This window comes from Colobus angolensis, unplaced genomic scaffold, assembly GCF_000951035.1.
Source record: "Colobus angolensis palliatus isolate OR3802 unplaced genomic scaffold, Cang.pa_1.0 Scaffold402, whole genome shotgun sequence".
In the NCBI taxonomy this organism is placed as follows: Eukaryota; Metazoa; Chordata; class Mammalia; order Primates; family Cercopithecidae; genus Colobus; species Colobus angolensis.
The window spans coordinates 553,718-574,177 of NW_012117400.1; the positions used below are offsets into that span (position 1 = coordinate 553,718).

General features: G+C 57.2%; 1 protein-coding gene across 2 annotated transcripts; it reads left to right on the forward strand.

Moving 5' to 3' along the window:
- Positions 1–767: 767 nt before the first annotated feature.
- ARHGAP4 (Rho GTPase activating protein 4) lies at positions 768–20,295 on the forward strand. 2 transcript variants are annotated; one of them, XM_011955880.1, is made up of 22 exons: positions 768–961; positions 5,694–5,898; positions 5,969–6,131; positions 6,329–6,391; positions 6,680–6,862; positions 8,207–8,335; positions 8,437–8,658; positions 13,670–13,771; positions 13,948–14,139; positions 14,246–14,330; positions 14,497–14,524; positions 14,764–14,866; positions 16,429–16,489; positions 16,619–16,696; positions 16,784–16,918; positions 17,008–17,113; positions 17,215–17,448; positions 17,533–17,606; positions 17,698–17,881; positions 18,147–18,239; positions 18,516–18,615; positions 19,729–20,295. In XM_011955880.1, the coding sequence occupies exons 1-22, from the start codon at positions 895–897 to the stop codon at positions 19,960–19,962; spliced, it is 2,841 nt and encodes a 946-aa protein (XP_011811270.1). In that variant the 5' UTR covers positions 768–894; the 3' UTR covers positions 19,963–20,295. The 2 variants fall into 2 exon arrangements, with proteins under 2 accessions (XP_011811270.1, XP_011811271.1); XM_011955881.1 differs by lacking the exon at positions 768–961 and adding an exon at positions 5,181–5,308.
- The last annotated feature ends 165 nt before the right edge of the window (positions 20,296–20,460 follow it).

Below are 20,460 nucleotides of genomic sequence, written 5' to 3' on the forward strand. Positions count from 1 at the left end.
AAAAGCTGCTGCCCTGTGGTAGAGAGTGGAGGAGAGCCCCACCACCCCTGGATGAGGGAGGCCCCAAGACTTGCCCCCAGGGTAGCTAAGACCTCACTCCGAGGGGGCTGCCCCCCTCAGGCCTATGACGGGCAGGTGCAGCTGCAGGGGAAGGGAGGCAGAGCAGTCTCTTCCGGCAGCAGGAAGTGGTAACCGCCTATGGGGAAATCGTGGGGCTGAGCAGAAGGGGAACCGGAGCTGAACTCTCCTCCCCTACCAAGGGGGCCTGGAGGGAACGGCAGCCAGCTGCTGAGGTTCTGCTCTCTGGTGCTGACCTTCCTTCCCCCTCCCCTCTGAACTTCCCACCCCAGTTCTCAAGGCTCCTTGGACCTCTCTGGGGGCTGACTTGGGAAGGGAGGACCCCATCCGATGTCTGGGGGAAGCAGGCCACCCAGGGGGAGTCCAGAGCCTGGGGCAGCAATGGTGTTCATGTCCACTGGTACTGTGGGCCAGCGGCCCCGCTGTGAACGGTGCAGTCTGGCAGTGGTGACCAGGGACAGCCTTCTGGAGGTGGGGGGATGGCAGCCTGGGATGCCAGCTTACGTTGGGGCTCTCACGCCCGCTCCGGCTGCTTGACAGCGGGGCTTTGGGCACCAGGCAGCCTAGGTTCAGGCCCAGTGGGAGGAGACGGCAAGACCGGGGCACAGTGGGGCTGGAAGGGGCGCCCTGCCCCCAGGAGCCCCTCGCGGGCAGTGCCAGCCCTGGGCCGCCCCGCCCCACCGGGAGCCGCGCTGGGGGCGGGGCTGGGCGGAGCCCGCGCAGGGTGCTGGCCGCAGCGCCCCCAAGTCCCGGCGCCGGGCCCGCTCACGGCCGCGTGGGAGCAGTGGGGTTCGACGGCGCGGCCGCTAGGCCGCCATGGCGGCTCACGGGAAGCTGCGGCGGGAGCGGGGGCTGCAGGCTGAGTATGAGACGCAAGTCAAAGGTGAGAGGGCGCCGGGCGCTCCCGGTCCGTTTCCTGCGGAGACCCCAAGGTCGTGAGGGAGTCCCAAGCGTCCCTGCGCTGACCCAGGGCCCGATGCTGTCCCCAGCGACCTCTGGAGTGGGGGTGGAGGAGGGAGCCTGAGCCCCTTGCCTGCCTCCCCACGCCCATTTGGCCTCAACCGCCTGCCATCTTCCCTTCCTTCTTTCCTGTCTTCCTTCTTTTGGTCTCTGTCCTCCTTGGGTCTCTGCTCCTCACCCAAGGTTCAGTGTAGACACTGGTGGCCGCCGGTAAAGGGGAGCCGGATGTACCAACGTGCCCCCCAGAAGGCGGTATTTTAGCTACAGTGAAGTCGACCACCTTGATTGGGCTGAGGGGTGGGGGGTGAGTAAGGGAGTCTGAGGTGAGTGGATTGGTGGAGATCACCTGCCCCTAACCCCCGTGTAGTCCCTGGAGCCTCAGCACCTTTTGCCCCCCTTTAGCACTGAGGGGGATCAGAGGCAAGGGCCACTGTCTCTGGGTCAAGCTGGCGCAGTGAGTCTTGGTTGAGAGATTTAACAGGGCTGGCTTCTCAGCCTTCTGAAATTGAACCTCTTTGGGTTCTGATAAACACCCATGTGCAAATCACATGCAAATCAGCTTTGCAAATTCTTAGCCAATAGCTTGTGCCCATCTTATTCAGGGCATGGTAACTCTTGCAAAGGAAAGAGGCAGCATCTCAGCGCCAGCAGCTCCTCCATGTCACTCTCAATCACTCCATTTTACCAATTACGGAAACAAGCTCAGAGAGGTGCAGTGACTTGCCCGTGGGCACACAGCACTACAAGAGGACGTAGAATACAATGACCCTTGAAGTGCCTTTCAACCCAGAGATGTAGGTTCTAACATCATTATTCAGTGCAAGCAATTTATACCCTTTAAAGTATGCCCCAGTCCTCCTCCTTTGGAAAAGGCAGCCTGTGTCCAGAACCAGCTTGAGGTGACTACACATGGTGAGCCAGCTTTCCAAGCCTCACCATCATCTTGCTCAGATGGAAGTAATCATCTCCATCCTGCTTCCCCAAAATGCCATGAAGCTGAAAGACTTGGAAAACTTCAATCAGCAAATATGGGTCAGTGATTTCACACTGAAAAGTTGGGGTTTCGAGCAAGACTGTCTAAGGGTTCCTCACTTGCTCTGGGTCTGCATCCCACACCCTAGAAAAACTTCCCACCGTGCTACAAAACGGGGTCACTGTCTTGATACCCTAAATTCTCAAAGGTCAGCATAGCCGTGGTTTTGGAGACCATCTTCTCTTCTGTTTTGCTTGTCAGCAGAAGTGAGACCAAATGCCTTGCTCACAGGAAGTGCTGGTGGGGCCCTGGCCCAGCTCTGTAATTCAGGCAGACGTGGATTCCAGCTCTCCTTTTGCCAGATGTTTCCTATGTATCTGTGCTGTCCCAGGCCCTGGAAGTATACTGCTGTACAGGAGAGAACCCCGACTCCAGCCCCTCCAGCCCTGGCTTTTTACCCAGAGTAAAAACAGTGATTCAATGAGGACTCTCCCGATTTCAAATGGCGTCAGCACCCACCCTGCCCTCACATGGCTCATGGGTCTAGTGGGGGAGACATAGACTTTCCATTATGATAATAAGCACCACAGAGGGAAAGTGCAGTGTGCCAAGAAGGGGTCGGAAGAGGGCCAGCCCTAGTTTGGGGGAAGGCCAGGACAGGGTGTGCTGAAGAGTTTGTCTGAACTGAGATCTGAAAGCTCTGCCGGGAAAGCCACCAGTGCAATCAACTTGCAATTCACAAGTTTCCTGCTCAACACCAGCCGGGTGTGCATGCCCGGATCTGGACTGGGACATGGCTTCCAGTCAGCTTTTACTGCCGGCAGTGATGAAGAAAGGCAGCGGTTCCCTCTGCTGGTTCCTTCTGCACTGTTCAGTTGTCATAAGTCCCCAGAGATTGTATTCCTCTGGGGGAAGCAGGGCAGGACAGGCTCCAGAGGGCCAGTGAGGCGAGCAGTCGCACCTTTCTTGGAATGAAATGAAATTTACTTCTATCAAAAAATGTTAAACCGGGCTGGGCGTGGTGGCTCACGCCTGTAATCCCAGCACTTTGGGAGGCCGAGGCTGGCGGATCACCTGAGGTCAGGAGTTTGAGACCCAGCCTGGCCAACATGGTGAACCCCTGTCTCTACTAAAAATACAAAAATTAGCTGGGTGTGGTGGTGCATGCCTGTAGTCCCAGCTACTCGGGAGGCTGAGGTGGGAGAATCGCTTGAACCCGGGAGGCGGAGGTTTCAGGGAGCCGAGATTGCGCCACTGTATTCCAGCCTGGGCAATATCCTCCGTCTCAAAACAAAATAAACAAAACAAGGCCGGGCGCGGTGGCTCAAGCCTGTAATCCCAGCACTTTGGGAGGCCGAGACGGGCGGATCACGAGGTCAGGAGATCAAGACCATCCTGGCTAACACAGTGAAACCCCGTCTCTACTAAAAAATACAAAAAGCTACAAAAAGCTAGCCGGGCGAGGTGGCCGGTGCCTGTAGTCCCAGCTTACTCGAGAGGCTGAGGCAGGAGAATGGAGTGAACCCGGGAGGCGGAGCTTGCGGTGAGCTGAGACCCGGCCACTGCACTCCAGCCTGGGCGGCAGAGCGAGACCCCGTCTCAAAATAAATAAATAAATAAACAAAACAAAACGTTAAACTGATTCAGTGAGGACTCTCCTGATTTCAAATGGCATTAGCGCCCACCCCACCTGGCCTTGGAGCTGACAAGTTAACCACAGGAGGCCAGCCTCAGATAGGATGAGGACACTCTCCATCTGTCTCACTTGGCATCGTGGGCTCTGCCCTGCCCTGTCGGGAGGTCCCCCGCCCCAGGCTTCCACTTACCCAGCTTGATCCCCCAGTGGGAAGTGCTCTCCTGTTCAGTAATTCAATTGGAAGGATCAGGCTCCTGGGTCCCTCACCTGGATAGTCTGGTGAGGGCAGGGAGTGGAGGGACGGAGGGGTGGGTGACGCATGCCGCCAGGGATGAGGCACCTGGAGTCAGGGGAGCTGAGACTAGGGAGGGGACATTCTGCAAGTGGAGATCGGGGAGGAGGTAAGGATGCTGGGCAGGCCGAACCCACAGGGCCCCCATGCAACAGGCCCTGGGAAGTCACTGGCGGGACAGACATCCAACGGGATTGAGCTCTTCCCAGTGGAGTCCTCCGTCGCTTGTCCTGGTCTGAATCCCTGCCGTCTTTTGCCTGGACTAGTGCAGTAGCGGCCACCTGGGCTCCACCTGGCAGTGTGAGTGGGCCCTGAAAACGAAGCTGGACCACATTCCCCCGCTACTGTGGCTCCTCTCTCACTCGGAGTCCAGCTGGGAGTTCCGCCTAGAGCACGGGCTCTGTGCCATCTGTCCCTGCCGGTCTCTCGGACTCCCCCTACTGCCCCCACACAGCCAGCTGCAGCCTGCTGCTCCAACGATGCAGCTTGTTCTTGACCACCCTCCTTTAAAAAGAGGTCCTCCCTGTCCCCACCTACCCCCGGCTCTGATCTTGCTTTGTGTGTTCATCTTCTCAGCAGCCATCACTCCTGCACATTCTGGTGTGTGTCCGTGCCCCATTCCAATCCCAGCTCCAAGAGGGCAGACACTTGGTCAACCCTTTTCGCCTCTGTATTTAAAACGTGCCTGCCACAGAATGGGTGTATAATCAACATTCTGCTGAAGGAAGAAATCCATTCATGTCCCTGCCTGGGGATGTGGATGGAGATGAGTAGGTGGGTAGCCTGCTGGCCAGAAGCTGAGCTAGCATCTTATTTACTTGGGACCCTCAGTGCCTGGCTGGGCACTCAGGAGGTGGCAAAAGTGTCTTCCGCAGGTTGCTTAAACTTGCTGGACAGGCACTTCTTTGCTTCAGGCCTGTGTAGGGGAAGCAGCGTTGCCAAATCAAGCCAGTGATAGGGTGTCAAAAGGCTGGCGGTATGGGGCCCTGGGTGTGACTCTGCACGGTGAGGGAATGCACAGGTGGGGCGGGGGATGATTGGGAGTGGGAAGTGGGGACGGAAGACAGGGGCTAGCTCCCTGCCCCATCCTTTCACTTCCAAGGCGGGATCAGCTCTCCTTGGTGCCCAGCCCTCACTGTGGACTGTCCTTTCCCCTGGGGCCTGAGGGCGGGGTTCCCCAGCCACTGAGACTGCGAGATCGCTGCAGGCTTGCCCTGAGCAGCGCTATGATCTGTGTGTTGTGTATCTGTGTGTTTGCAGGGGAGGCTGTCACCTCCTGGGGCCTGGGTACTGGGGGAAAGGAAGTGGCAGGGGAAACCATTCAGTGGCTTTCCAGGAATGAGGGAGAGACAGGAAGCCAAACTGAAAGGTGCCTGGCTGGCGTTGGGGTGAGACAGGGCTGGGCAGCCTTGTGTTCCACCCACCGTGAATGGCTTCACCCTTCCCAGGGCGGCCTTGCTCCCTCTTACTCTGGGCCTTTGTGCGGCTCTCCCCTCTCTCTGGGACACCCTTCTCTTTCCCCCTCAACCGGGTGGCACAGAGGTGGGCTGGACAGCTGAGGCCAGATCTGCCTGCAGGGGCCTAGCCTCTTTCCTCCCCTCTTAGCTCCTGCCTTCAACCTAGGCTGGGTCCAAAGGAGCCCTCAGAGCAGACGGGACTGGGGTCTGTGTGTCTTTGCCTCTCCCACCCCACACTGGCCTGGCTGACCCAGGCAGGGCGCGCTGGCCAGGCCTGAGCCGTGGTTCCCCCCACAGAGATGCGCTGGCAGCTGAGCGAGCAGCTGCGCTGCCTGGAGCTGCAGGGTGAGCTGCGGCGGGAGCTGCTGCAGGAACTGGCAGAGTTCATGCGGCGCCGCGCTGAGGTGGAGCTGGAGTACTCCCGGGGCCTGGAAAAGCTGGCCGAGCGCTTCTCCAGCCGTGGAGGCCGCCTGGGTAGCAGCCGGGAGCACCAAAGCTTCCGGTAGGTGATGTGCTGGCAGGGGGGCCACGGCAGGGTCTGCTTGCAGGTCTCACTGCCCCTCTACCCCCAGGAAGGAGCCATCACTCCTGTCGCCCTTGCACTGCTGGGCAGTGCTGCTGCAGCATACGCGGCAGCAGAGCCGGGAAAGCGCGGCCCTGAGCGAGGTGCTGGCCGGGCCCCTGGCCCAGCGCCTGAGTCACATTGCGGAGGACGTGGGGCGCCTGGTCAAGAAGGTGAGGCTCTCACCCTGGGCCATGGGAAGTGTTCAAGGCTTTGGGATCAGGAGGCTGGGAGGGCACTGGAGCCCAGGTGGGGACCAGGCAGAGTGAATCTGTGTGCCTCCCAGATGGGGCTTGAGCTGGGCAGAGCTTCCAGTGCCTGGCGGGGCCTCTCTGGGCAGTGCCGTGCTCACCCCTGCCTCTGCCTCTAGAGCAGGGATCTGGAGCAGCAGCTGCAGGACGAGCTCCTGGAGGTGGTCTCAGAGCTGCAGACGGTGAGGAAAGGGCTGGGGAGGGGCCTGCCCCAATGGCCCAGGGAGAAATGCCACTCACAGCTGGGGAAGAACATCCCCACACCATCACATCTCCCCAAGCCAGGCTCAGGGAGAAGCACGCACCTAGGGGCACAGGCCCTCTCTCCCTAGGCACAGGGCATTAGGCTAAGTGCTCACATGGGACTGCCCAGCTCTGAGGTCCAAGTTCCAGAGGGGCAGGGATGGAGGGTTGGGGCTGGCCCGGCCGTGGCCTTCAGCAGCACTACCTTGCTTTGCGTCTCCTTGCAGGCCAAGAAGACGTACCAGGCATATCACATGGAGAGCGTGAATGCCGAGGCCAAGCTCCGGGAGGCCGAGCGGCAGGAGGAGAAACGGGCAGGCCGGAGTGTCCCCACCACCACTGCTGCTGCCACTGAGGCAGGGCCCCTCCGCAAGAGCTCCCTCAAGAAGGGAGGGCGGCTGGTGGAGAAGGTGGGCCTGGGGGGCACCTCGGATGCAGGCCTATGGGGCATGGGCCCTGACTAGGACCTGCTGTGCTGAGGGGGAAGCCAGGGCTGGGTGCAGGGGAGGGCGGGAGTGGCAGGACAGTGCCATCAGGTTCCAGGGATTCCATACGGAAGGCTCCCAGGGCCTGAGAGAGCGGGGAAAATAGTCACCCGGTCCTGGACAGCCCCACGCAGCCTCTGCAAGCTCTGAGCAGGGCTCCTGCAGCTCTGCTGTTCTGCCAGCCATTCCATAAGGTTTGAAAGGGGCGAGAAGACACTTATGGTGGGCGATGGGATGACACGCATGGAGAAAGGGCGTTCGAGGTGAGCCCAGTAGAGAGAGTGGGGAGGTTGGGAAATGCCTAGATGGAGCTGCCAGGCTGTGCAGGGCTGAGAGTGATGGTCTCTGGGACTCTGGGAGCAGAGGAGGGAGTCGGGCATCTCAGGTGTTCTTAGGGGAAATGACAGAGTTTGGCTGTGTTGGGGGAAGGTCTCCCTGGCTGCTGTGGTTAAAGTGCCAACTTTAGCCGGGCACGGTGGCTCACGCCGGTAATCCCAGCACTTTGGGAGGCCGAGGTGAGTGGATCACCTGAGGTCATGAGTTCAAGACCAGCCTGGCCAACATGGTGAAACCCCATCTCTACTAAAAATACAAAAATTAGCCAGGCATGATGGCGGGTGCCTGTAATCCCAGCTACTCGGGAGGTTGAGGCAGGAGAATAACTTGAACACTGGAGGCGGAGGTTGCAGTGATCTAAGATCATGCCACTGTACTCCAGCCTGGGCGACAGAGTGAAACTGTGTCTCAAAAAAAAAAATAGAGTGCCAGCTTTAGAACCCAGTTGCCACCAGGTTCTGTCTCATGGCCCTCGATGATCTATCCCTACCTCTTGGGGTGCTCGTTGCCCCTCAGCCCTGGCCCCTGCAGAGGCCTGTGGCCACTTCCAGCTGTGCACCTGTGTGCTGGCTCCAAGCTGGGTTTCTCGTACACCCTCCATGGTGAGGTGCCACGCGTGCATCTTCCACTCATCAGGTATCTGTGAATAGTTCTGTGTCACCCCCCACCTCTGTGGGGAATGCTGTGGCTCGAACCAAGGCAAGTGGCGGAAGCACAGCAGGCGGCGCCAGCACTGGCACGTGAATAGCCGGGGAGTCAAGTCACCTCCTGGCATTGGGCTGTGGTGTGGGGAAGGCAGCAGGACTTCTGGGCTTCACCAGTTCCAGTGTAGTTGTCCACAGCGAGAGGGGTGGCGATGGGCATTACATGAAAGGCCAGAGATAGGGGCTGGCCACGTGCGTGACCCTGGCACACTTGCATTGTCTTGAGTAGCGGCAGGCCAAGTTTATGGAGCACAAACTCAAGTGCACAAAGGCGCGCAACGAGTACCTGCTTAGCCTGGCCAGCGTCAACGCCGCTGTCAGTAACTACTACCTGCATGACGTCTTGGACCTCATGGATGTGAGTCCTTGGTGGGCAGGTGGGAAAAGGTGCCTGGTGCCCTGGGGCTGGGAAGTTACGGCTCCAGGACCCACCCAAGCATCTCCTTGTTTCCTCCTCAGTGCTGTGACACAGGGTTCCACCTGGCCCTGGGGCAGGTGCTCCGAAGCTACACGGCCGCTGAGAGCCGCACCCAAGCCTCCCACGTGCAGGGCCTGGGCAGCCTGGAAGAAGCCGTGGAGGCCCTGGATCCTCCAGGGGACAAGGCCAAGGTTCTCGAGGTGCATGCTACCATCTTCTGTCCCCCGCTGCGCTTTGACTACCACCCCCATGATGGGGATGAGGTGAGGGTTACCCCCTGCTGGGCTCGGCATTCTCTGGCCTTCGCTGTACTGGCGGGCAGTGGAGTGGCGTGACCCACGCTTTGCTCAGGAATCCAAGTTCTCCATGGTCTCAGGCAGTGCAGCAGCTAGAGAACTGTCCCACTTCCATTTGCAGCCTCGCTCCAAGGGTGCACTGCCACAATGGCCAAGGAGGGCAAGACACTAACTAACTGTTTGAACCGTGCAGCAGGCAGCCATGTAGCTGCCCATGCATTGTTCTAGGCTGGTTTCTCTGTGTTTTTAAATTTCGTGACACAAACTTGGGAGGAAATGAAGCACACACACAGTAAGATGGAATTGGGCTTCTTTATTCTTCTTCGAGCTAGTTTTTCCTGCAGCAGTTTATCCTGATGGGCGTTGGCAATGACCTGGGATTACACTGGGCCCCTTGTGGGCCGACTTGGAACTTTACAAAGAGTCCAGCATCACCAGGGCTTCTGATGGCACACAGCTGCTCCCTAACCTACCCCTCCTGTTCCCAGCTCCCACCCCCAGAAACAGCCACCCACCTCCCAGCATCAAGGAGCCATTTTCCACTGGCCAATGACAACTAGCATCTCTCACAGCCACCACACGCTTCCCTGCATCTTGTTCTCCCAGTGGCTTTATTCCAGAATTTTTGGCTAAATTAACATTCAATGTTTCAATCACCATGACAACAGGTACTGTTGGCAGCTGAGCCATGTACTGTATTAGGATCACATGTCCTTCCTTGGACAATTTTTCCTTTTCTTCTGAAATTTATAACTCTCTTGCCTCAGGAATGCTGTTTGCTAGAACATACCCATTGCTAGGAATTGATCGCTACCTCGTCCCCGCACTGTCCTCCACACCAGGCACCCTGTGGGGTCCACCTTCTCCTCTGTGCCCTCCCTCAGAGCCCCAGAGCCCTCCAGTCCGGCCTGCTTCACTTCTGCCCAGTGCTCTGTTTCTGGATTCCACGGCAGCAGCTTTCTTGGTTTGATACCCTTGTTTTCGTGGATGCCTTCACCAAGGGTTTCCTGACTTAGCACATCTGAAAATGTCTGTATTCTTTGTTTTGTTTTGTTTTTGAGATAGGGTCTCACTCTGTCTCCCCGGCTGGAGGGCAGTGATGTGATGTGATCTCAGCTCACTGCAGATGCAACCTTCTGGTCCTCTCACCTCAGCTTCCCAAGTAGCTGGGACTACAGGCTTGCACTACCACGCCAGGCTAATTTTTCTATATTTTATAGCGAGGGAGTTTCACCATGTTGCCCAGGTTGGTCTCAAACTCCTGGGCTCAAACAATTGGCCTGCCTCGGCCTCCCAAAGTGCTGGGATTACAGGTGTGCCACTGTGCCCGGCCAACCCTTTATTCTTATTTCATGAATACAGTACTTCTTGAATCTTTCTGAAACTTTTATTTATTTATTTTTTTTGAGACGAAGTTTCCCTCTTGTCGCCCAGGCTAGAGTGCAGTGGCACGATCTTGGCCCACTGCAACCTTCACCTCCTAGGTTCAAGTGATTCTCCTGCCTCAGCCTCCCAATTAGCTGGAATTACAGGCACCAGATACCACACCGGGCTAATTTTTTAATTTTTTAAATTAAATTAAAAAAACTTTTTTGAGACAGAGTCTTTCTCTGACACCCAGGCTACAGTGCTGTGGCGCAATCTCGGCTCACTGCAACCTCCGCCTCCCAGGTTCAAGCAATTCTCCTGCCTCAGCCTCCCAAGTAGCTGGGACCACAGATGTGTACCACCACGCCTGGCTGATTTTTGTATTTTTAGTAGAGACGGGGTTTCACTATGTTGGCCAGGCTGGTCTCAAACTCCTGATCTCAGGTGATCCGCCCGCCTCAGCCTCACAAAGTGCTGGGATTACAGGCGTGGGCCACCATGCCCGACCCTTTTATTTTTATTTTTTAGTAGAGACAGGGTTTCACCATGTTGGCCAGGCTTGTCTCGAACTCCTGACTTCAGGTGATCTGCTTGCCTCAGCCTCCCAAAGTGCTGGGATTACAGGCGTGAGCCACCATGCCCCGCCTGAAATGTTTTTTGTTTTCTCCTGTTCCTGCACCTGCTCTATTTTCTTGCTTTTGTCCCTGAGTCCAAAATCCCTGCTATATCCTTTCCAGAGAGCAAATCGTTAGTTTTCTGCTGATCGTGTCTATTTGGTGATTCTTGGCCGTCAGTTCATATTTAAGAAGAGGCCTGAACACATACCCCACAAATGTGGATGTCTGTGGTGTTTCCTCCTGGCTTAGCCAGTTTCCCCAGTAGAAACTCTTCTGACCCTGTCTAGGGAGGAGACGGGGCGAGAGGGCTGGGAGCTCACTCTGCTGTGTGGATTTCCTTGGAACTACCTGGTTTCAGTTCCACACCCTCCAGCCAAAGCCTAGCAGGAACAGTCCTGTAATCTCCATTGCTGGAGGAACCCTGCTCCGTGGGGAATCTGGGGCCTCTCAGTGAGAGGGTGGTGGAAGGGTGGTAGAGGACTTGGGCTTGCCTTAGGGGATCTGTGGGGAGGGCCCAGGTAAGTGGGGCTTGGTCCTGGATTAGTTGCCTTCTGGAAGCAGAGTAATTGTATGATGTATGATTGGATGTCTTGATTCATCTTATCTAGAAGGAGACAGGGGTGGAACCTGAAGTGATGCGAGGAAGTCATAGTCACTTACATTAACCAGGATGGAGGCATGATTTTGTGGCTTGGAAGAAGTTCTTGATTTTGTCCTCACTCAGACGTGATCGCAGAGTGGTCTTGCCTGATGTTGATGCTCTGGGACATTTCCCGTGTTCAGCAGGACAGCACTGAGACTGGGCTGATAGGACCCTGAGTCCAAAATCCCTGCTATATCCTTTCCAGAGAGCAAATCATTAGTTTTCTGCTCATCATGTGAGTTTAAGGGAGGGATCAAATTTCAGTGTTCCCTAGGGTATGGATAGATTTATTTTTTCTCTAGAGAGAGGGTCTGGCTCTGTTGTACAGGCTGGAGTGCAGTGGTGTGATCATAGCTCACTGCAGCCTCCACCTCCTGGGCTCAAGTCATCCTCCTGCCTGAGACTCCCAAGTAGCTGGGACTATAGGTGCATGCCACCATGTGTGGCTAAGATTTGTACTTTAGAAACAATTATTTTATTTTTAAATTTTAATCTATTTATTTATTTATTTTGAGACCGGGTTATGAGACGGGCTAATTTTTGTATTTTTGGTAGAGTCAGGATTTTACCATATTGTCAAGGCTGGTCTTGAACTCCTGGGCTCAAGTGATCCACCCGCCTCAGCCTCCCAAAGTGCTGGGATTGCAGGTGTGAGCCAGTCCAGCCTAGATGGACTTTTAAAAAAATGTGTGGCAAAATACACATAGCATAAAACATACCACGTTCACCATCTTTAAGTGTGCGGCCCAGGGGCACAAGCACATTCACGGTGCTGTGCAGCCATCACCACCATCCGGCCGCAGAACTTGTTCATCTTCCCAAACTGAAGCTCTGGCCCGTTCAACCCCAACTCCCCACCCCCCAGCCCCTGGCACCCACCCTTCCACTGTCCATCTACAGAGTTCACGGCTCTCCTTTGAGGCCCCTCACAGGAGTGGAATCCTACAGTGCGGGCCTTTCTGTGACTGGCTCCTTTCACTGAGTCCCATGTCCTCAAGGGTCAGCCATGTCAGAGCCCATCTCAAAATGGCCTTACTTTCTTCTCTATGACTTGCACCTTCCTGCAGTCCTGTAAGGTGGGGCTTAGTGGAGATGGAGAGCAGGGCAAGTGTTTAGCCACAGATGAGTCCTCACTTTCAATTTTAACTGTAATGTCAACTTTCTGGATGTTTACATGCTTAAAAGAGTAATTCCTTCCTTCGTAAAGTATTGGCTCCCACTCTGCCCGTGACGCAAGCTGCTCTCATCTCGCCACACAAAAATTTATGTCTGCCCAGTTAGAGTGAGCAGTTTTTCTGTCTACTCCTTTCCCTAGAAGAAGTGGGGCTGGGCCCTCCCTGTTCTGTCTCAGACCCCAGTCTTCCTTACCATTCTATTCTATTTTATTTTATTTTGAGATGGAGTCTCACTCTGTCACCCAGGCTGGAGTGCAATGGCGCCATCTCGGCTCACTGCAACCTCTGCCTCCCAGGTTCAAACGATTCTCCTGCCTCAGCCTCCCAAGTAGTACAGGCACGCGCCACCATGCCTGGCTAATTTTTGTATTTCTTTAATAGAGACGGGGTTTCACCATGCTGATCATGCTGGTCTTGAACTCCTGACCTTGTGATCTGCCTGCCTCGGCCTCCCAAAGTGCTGGGACTACAGATGCACACCACCATGCCCAGTTAGTTTTTTGTATTTTTAGCAGATACAGGGTTTCACTATGTTGGCCAGGCTGGTCTCGAACTCCTGACCTCAGATAATCCATCCACCTCAGCCTCCCAAAGTGCTAGGATTACAGGCGTGTGCCACTGCGCCGGGCCACCATTCTGTTTTAAATAAGAGTTTTATTAAGGTATGATTCATATACCATAAAATTCACCGTTGTAAAGTGTACAGTTCAGTGGTTTTTAGTATATTTAGAGTTGTGCAGCCATCACCATCTACTTCCAGAACATTTTTGTCACCCCCTAAAGGAGCCATTAGCCACTACTCCTCCCTGTTCCCCTCTCCAGCCCCTGGCACCCACTCCTCTGCTTCCTGTCTCTATGAATTTGCCTGGCTGAACACTTTACATAAGTGGATTCATTCCTTCTCCTGGCTGAATCCTTTTCCATTCTGTGGGTAGACGGCGCTGAGTTTAGCCATCCGTCTGTTGGATGAGTGGTGCTGCCATGCACCTCTGTGGACAAGTCTTGGTTTGGACGCATGTGTTCACTTCTGCCATTCTTCAGCTGAGCGTCTGGGCTGGTGGTCCTGTGTCTGGCCGCCAGGCCACAAAAGGGTGCTTGCTTCCGTTATGCCCCGGGAATCTTGGCACCTACTGCCCAAGCACAGCCCTCAGCCCCCTGGCCGCCACCCTCTGCAGGTGGCTGAGATCTGCGTTGAAATGGAGCTGCAGGACGAGATTGTGCCCAGAGCCCAGAACATCCAGAGCCGCCTGGACCGACAGACCATCGAGACGGAGGAGGTCTGGGCAGCCCACTGGGGGTTAGAGGGAGACAGGGACCTGGAGCCTGTACAGCCTGCTGTTGGAAGTGGCTGCCCTGCCTGCCCGCCTCCCTCTGGTTCCTTCCTTCTGACTTGGACTTCCTGTCTCCATCCCTGTCCCCTATCTCTTACCACCCTGTGCCGTCTCCTCTGCAGGTGAACAAGACACTGAAGGCAACACTGCAGGCCCTGCTGGAGGTGGTGGCCTCGGATGACGGGGATGTGCTCGACTCCTTCCAGACCAGCCCCTCCACCGAGTCCCTCAAGTCCACCAGCTCAGACCCAGGCAGCCGGCAGGCAGGCCGGAGGCGTGGCCAGCAACAGGAGACCGAAACCTTCTACCTCACGGTGGGGAGGGCTGGGCTGGTGGGTGGGACCCGTGGGGGCGTGGCTGGGGCAGAGGGAGGGGCTCAAGCCAGGGCTAACCTTTTGGGCTCTTCTTGGGGCTGCCTAGAAGCTCCAGGAGTATCTGAGTGGACGGAGCATCCTCGCCAAGCTGCAGGCCAAGCACGAGAAGCTGCAGGAGGCCCTTCAGCGAGGTGGGCCCAGTGCTGCCCCCTTCCCTGCCTCTCCCCTGCCCAGGATCCTATGTAGCCCATGGTCCTCCCCTCCTGCCTGTCCTTGGCCCTTATCCACACCTTTTTCTCTGGGATGCATTGAAGACCCTTGGCCTGAGAGGCAGACCAGTGTTCTCCCACCCCACAGGTGACAAGGAGGAGCGGGAGATGTCTTGGTGAGTCCTTCATGAGGGGCTGGTGTGTTCTGAGGAGCTGGGGCCCTGCGATGGTCCCCCATCTCTTCTGTCCGTCGGGCTCAGCTCAGCTGCCCAATTCCCTGGGCCTCAATATCCCAGTTTTCGCACTGGATTGTGGAATAACTTCAGAGAATTAGAGGCCTACTTGGCTGGGCTGGTGGTTGGGCACCCTATTCTCCATGCCCGGTCCCCTCAGAGCTAGTTCCCGTTCACCGCAGGACCCAGTACACACAGAGAAAATTCCAGAAGAGCCGCCACCCCCGCCCCAGCTCCCAGTATAACCAGAGACTCTTTGGGGGAGACATGGAGAAGTTTATCCAGGTACTTGCTTTGCCCCACATGCCAGCCCACCTATACATGCTGGTCTTTCTTCAGCCCTGGGTCACCTCAGTGACCAGAGCATCTGCCTGATCCCAGGGTCCTCCACTCTCAGTCATCAACTGTCCCTTTCCGGGTGGGCCTCCTCCGGGCCGCTATTGGGCTCCCCTGTAGCCTCCGCTGATTAAAGGGAGCATCCTTAACTAGTAATGGGAATGTATAGAAAACCTGGGGCAGCAGCATTTTTAGGTGCGAGATATTGAGAGCTTCTCCCCTGCAACTTCTGGCCAGCATGGTACTGGGGGTCCTGGACAGTGAAATAAGGGGAAGCAAGAAAGATCAGAAAACTAATACTGAGATCAGAAACTATCAGAGGGTGCCAGGCATGGTGGCTCACGCCTGTGATCCCGGCTCTTTGGGAGGCCAAGGTGGGCAGATCCCTTCAGCCCAGGTGTTCAAGACCAGCCTGGGCAACACGGTGAAATCGCGTATCTACTAAAAATACAAAAATTAGCCGGGCATGGTGGCACGTGCCTGTAATCCGAGAGAGAGAGAGAGAAACAGAGAGAGAGGGAGGGAGGGAGGGGGAAAAAAAAAAGGAAAGAAACAAAGAAAGAAAGAAATACAGGGAAATAAAAGGAAAGAAAGAAAGAAAAAAGAAAAGAGAAAAGTAAAGAAAGCATCAGAGGGGGCCAGGCATGGAGAATACCAGAAGATCAGAACTGATACCATCATTTTCAGTGGTGTAGTTATGTGTGTAGAACATTCAAAAGAATCAACAGATTCTTTAAATGAAAACTTTGAGTTTCTTTCTTTTTTATTTTATTTTTTTTTATTTGTTGAGACAGGGTCTCGTGCTGTTGCCCAGGCTGAAGTGCAGTGGCACGATCTCAGCTCACTGCAGCCTTCACCTCCCACCTGTTGGGGTTCCAGTGATTCTCCTGCCTCAGCCTCCCAAGTAGCTGGGACTACAGGTGTGCACCACCACACCTGGTTAATTTTTATATTTTTAGTAGAGGTGAGGTTTCACCATGTTGGTCAGGTTGGTCTCGAACTTCTGACCTCAGGTGATCCTCCTGCCTCAGTCTCCCAAAGGGCTGGGATTACAGGCGTGAGCCACCACACCCAGCTGGAGTTTCTAAATGTTACTTGATTCAAGGTCGGTGTACAGAATTCAATTGCATTTTTATATTCCAGCAACAATTTGCGAATAAAATGTAAGGCACTGCCTAAAGCCTCATCAAAGATATCAGACACCTAAGAGTGGATCTAACAAACAGTGTGCTAGGCCTCAATGCCGACAACGATGATGTGTTCTTGAGAGAAAATAAAAGCACTCAGCCTGGTGCGGTGGCTCATGCCTGTAATCCCACCGTTTGGGGAGGTTGAGGCAGGAGTATCACTTGAGCCCAGGAAGTCAAGGCTGCAGTGAGCCGAGATCATGCCACTGCACTTCAGCCTGGGTGACAGAGTGAGACCTTGTCTCACAAAAAGAAAAAAAAGCAATTGAATGACAACACAGGGCATGCTGTGTCCATGGTGAAGTAAACACCCTCTGTCCCCAGAGCTCAGGCCAGCCTGTGCCCCTGGTGGTGGAGAGCTGCATTCGCTTCATTAACCTCAACGGTAAGCAGGACCCAGCCCCTCCCGCTGTCCTGGCACCCAGCACCCAGCTCCCAGCACCTGGCATGGGAGGCCATCCTGGAGGGGCTGGGGAAAATGCTCAGTGCCCACCAGCTCGCTGTCCTCCCACAGGCCTGCAGCACGAAGGCATCTTCCGGGTGTCGGGTGCCCAGCTCCGGGTCTCAGAGATCCGTGATGCCTTCGAGAGAGGTGGGGACGGGCAGGGCGGGCAGGGCTGGGGGCTCGGGCAGACGTTACCAGCTTTCTCCCCCCACCGCACCACTCGCCTGTCTGCAGGAGAGGACCCACTGGTGGAGGGCTGCACTGCCCACGATCTGGACTCGGTGGCCGGGGTGCTGAAGCTCTACTTCCGGAGCCTGGAGCCCCCACTCTTCCCCCCAGACCTGTTCAGCGAGCTGCTGGCTTCTTCGGGTGAGGCCGGGGCCTGAGGCCGGTGGGGGTAGGGCACCTGCTAGGGCAGCCCCACTCACTCGGCTCTCTCTGGGCGGTTTTGGCCACAGAGCTGGAGGCCGCGGCAGAGAGGGTGGAGCACGTGAGCCGCCTGCTATGGCGGCTGCCCGCGCCAGTGCTGGTGGTTCTGCGCTACCTCTTCACCTTCCTCAACCAGTGAGTGCTGTGGGGCAAGTGCTGGGGTGGGGGCCAGGGGTCGAAGGGACGAGGGGACTCGGGGTGCGGGCTCTCTGCTTGTGATGTGTGTGTCCCCCCAGCCTGGCCCAGTACAGCGATGAGAACATGATGGACCCCTACAACCTGGCCGTGTGCTTTGGGCCCACGCTGCTACCGGTGCCCGCTGGGCAGGACCCGGTGGCGCTGCAGGGCCGGGTGAACCAGTTGGTGCAAACACTCATACTGCAGCCAGATCGGGTCTTCCCGCCCCTGACCTCGCTGCCTGGCCCCGTCTACGAGAAGTGCATGGCACCGCCTTCCGCCGGCTGCCTGGGGTACACTCTTGGTGCTGCAGAGGGGATGGGGGGTCCACTGGAGAAGAGCCCCCCTCATCCACCTTGCTCTGCCCTGAACCTCAGGGACGCCCAGCTGGAGAGCCTGGGGGCGGACAACGAGCCGGAGCTGGAAGCTGAGATGCTTGCCCAGGAGGATGGTGAGGGCAATGGGCAGAGAGCCCCACCCTGTCCCTGTCCTAGGGTTCACACCCGCCTCCCCCCACAGCTTGGACCCCCTCTCCTCCCCAGACCTGGAGGGGGTCATGGAGGCTGTGGCCTGCTTTGCCTACACGGGCCGAACGGCCCAGGAGCTGAGCTTCCAGCGGGGGGATGTACTGCGGCTGCACGAGAGGGCCTCGAGCGACTGGTGGCGGGGGGAGCGCAACGGTGTGCGGGGCCTCATCCCCCACAAGTATATCACACTGCCCGAGGGGTGAGTGAGCTGCGTCCTCATCCCCCACAAGTATATCACACTGCCTGAGGGGTAAGTGAGCTGCGTCCTCAGGCCCCAGGGCTCCTGGAGTCTCCGCACCTCCCCTTCATCCAGCCCTCCCCTGACCCCAAGTTGGATTCTGAAGTTCTGGGCTAGGCCAGAGAATGGAGCCTGTCTGACTACTTCTGACTGGCACAGAGGCTGCTGGCCCTGGACCCCGTGCAGGGAAGGAGCACTAAAAACAGGCTGGTGCTTCCCACCACAGGGCAGAGAAGCAGGTGGTGGGCGCAGGGCCGCAGGCTGCAGGGGAGTCTGGGAGCAGTCCCGAGGGCCTCCTGGCATCAGAGCTGGTTCACCGGTGAGCAAGAAGACAGGGCTCAGGGGGGCCCACATGTGCTGTTCTAGGCCAGAGGGGACTGGGGTCAGGCTTTGTCCCCGTGGGAGTGGGAGGAGTTGGTAGATGAGGACGTGACAGAGTGACCCAGCTTGTGACAGGGAAAGAGGCTCTAGAGGAGCTTGGGGACCACTGGGCCAGCCTCCTTTCCTTGACCACACCCCAGGATGGGAGGAGCCACTGCCCAGTTAGCTCAGGGACTTCCCAGAGCCCCGACCAGGCTCCCCGTCTGTCCTGCAGGCCAGAGCCATGCATCTCACCCGAGGCCGTGGGACTCTCTGGACACAGACGACGCTGCTTGGTCCCAGCCTCCCCAGAGCAACACGTGGAGGTGGATAAGGTGAGAGTGGGTATGTGGCAGGTGAGGGACATCTGTCCTGGGGGGATCTCTGCCTTCCGTTGGGAGCTAAACTCCTCCCTCCTTGAGGTTCCAGTCCTTGCCCTCCCTGGCCTTAGCTCAGGGGAACCTGCCTCCAGACACACAGGCCCAAGGCAGACCCCATGGAGGGCAGGAAGGCAAAGATGTGAGGGCGAGTGGGGATGGAGAGGGATGGCCACAGAGGCAGGGATGAGAGGGACAGAAGACACCTGGCCTGGCTAGAGCCTGGGGCTTGCACATTGGGATTCATTCAGAGCAGGGAGTGGCAGGGCTGAGTTAAGGCTATTTACCTGGTAGAGGCAAAGGACTCCAGGGTAGATTTCAAGGCTGGCATCTGTAGCTGGGCTAGGTAACAGGCGGTGCCATGGCAGGCGCCTGGCATGCCAGGGAGGATGAAAGGGACAGATAGCAGGGAGGCAGGAGGGAGTGGCTGGTTGGGGACTGGGGTGGGGCAGCAGTGGCTCTCGAAGGAGCAGAGCGCAGGCTCAAGATGTGGTCCTGGCAAGCGCACAACCTGGGGAACCCTGCTCCATGCTCTGTGCCATGGGACCTGTGAACACTGTTGGGCTGAACGTGGAAGCCCAGGGAAAGTTGCTAAGCCCAAGGAGGAGAGACCTGAGAACATGTGGGTGTCCCAGGTGTGGCCAAGCCCCCAGGCTTAGGGAGCCCAGGGAGGGTTGGGTAGACACGCAGGAGCGGGAGCCAGGGACAGAGCAGCCGGGAGATGCCATGGGAGGACACTGACCTGGGAGTTCCCCACATGCTGGCGGTCCCTGAGGCCACGGGCAGGGGGACTGTGATCTCTGCCAAGGAAAGAGTGGGGGCGAGAAGAGAGGGGTCCCCACTTCCGGGCTAAACCAAGGAATCGCTGTCCTCAGAGGAGACTGTGGCAGAGACACCAAAAGGGGCAGGAGGGATGCCAGGTGCGAAGTGGGGGAGAATGACCTGGAGGCTGAGGGACTGGGGATGTTGTCTGAGGACTTGCTTTGGAAGTGGGAGGAACTCAGGTGGGTCTTGGGCAGGGTCAGTCAGGGGAGCTCACTGATCACCCTCCCTTTTTTTCCCCTCCACTAGGCTGTGGCACAGAACATGGACTCTGTGTTTAAGGAGCTCTTGGGAAAGACCTCTGTCCGCCAGGGCCTCGGGCCAGCATCTGCCACCTCTCCCAGCCCTGGGCCCCGAAGCCCAAAGGCACCGGCCAGCAGCCGCTTGGGCAGGAACAAAGGCTTCTCCCGGGGCCCTGGGGCCCCAGCCTCACCCTCAGCATCCCACCCCCAGGGCCTGGACACGACCCCCAAGCCACACTGAGGTGCTGCTACTGGAGCTGTGTGCCCCAGGCGGCTACCCCCCTGGACCGACCACTGTCCCCAGCCCTCTTGCTTCTCTCCAACCCTGTCCAGCAAGTTCAGGGTGCCTGCACTTCACCCTGTGCAGAGGTGGGATGGGGCTGCACACGCAGGGATGCCCACTCCACACCCTGCCTGCCTCTCAGCCCTGGCCCAGGCCCCTTTTGGAGGCTGGGGAAAGGCCTCTTCTGTGACTTTGTGGAGGGCTGGTCAGTGGCTGCTGGGTGGCAGGTACCCTTGCTCAGATGCCTGGCAGGGCTGGGTGGTGATTCATAAAGACCTCGCGTTGATTCCCTGATGGGAGCCAGCTCTCTGTCTCAGGGGTGGGCGGGTGGATGCTGGAGGCCAGAACAGCTTCCCTGGGGGTCCTGCAGCTTTGAAGACTTGGCCGCCTGCACCATATGGGTATGTGGGGGGGGTCTGTGTATGGCTGTGTGCTGCCTCCACACCCACTGTTACC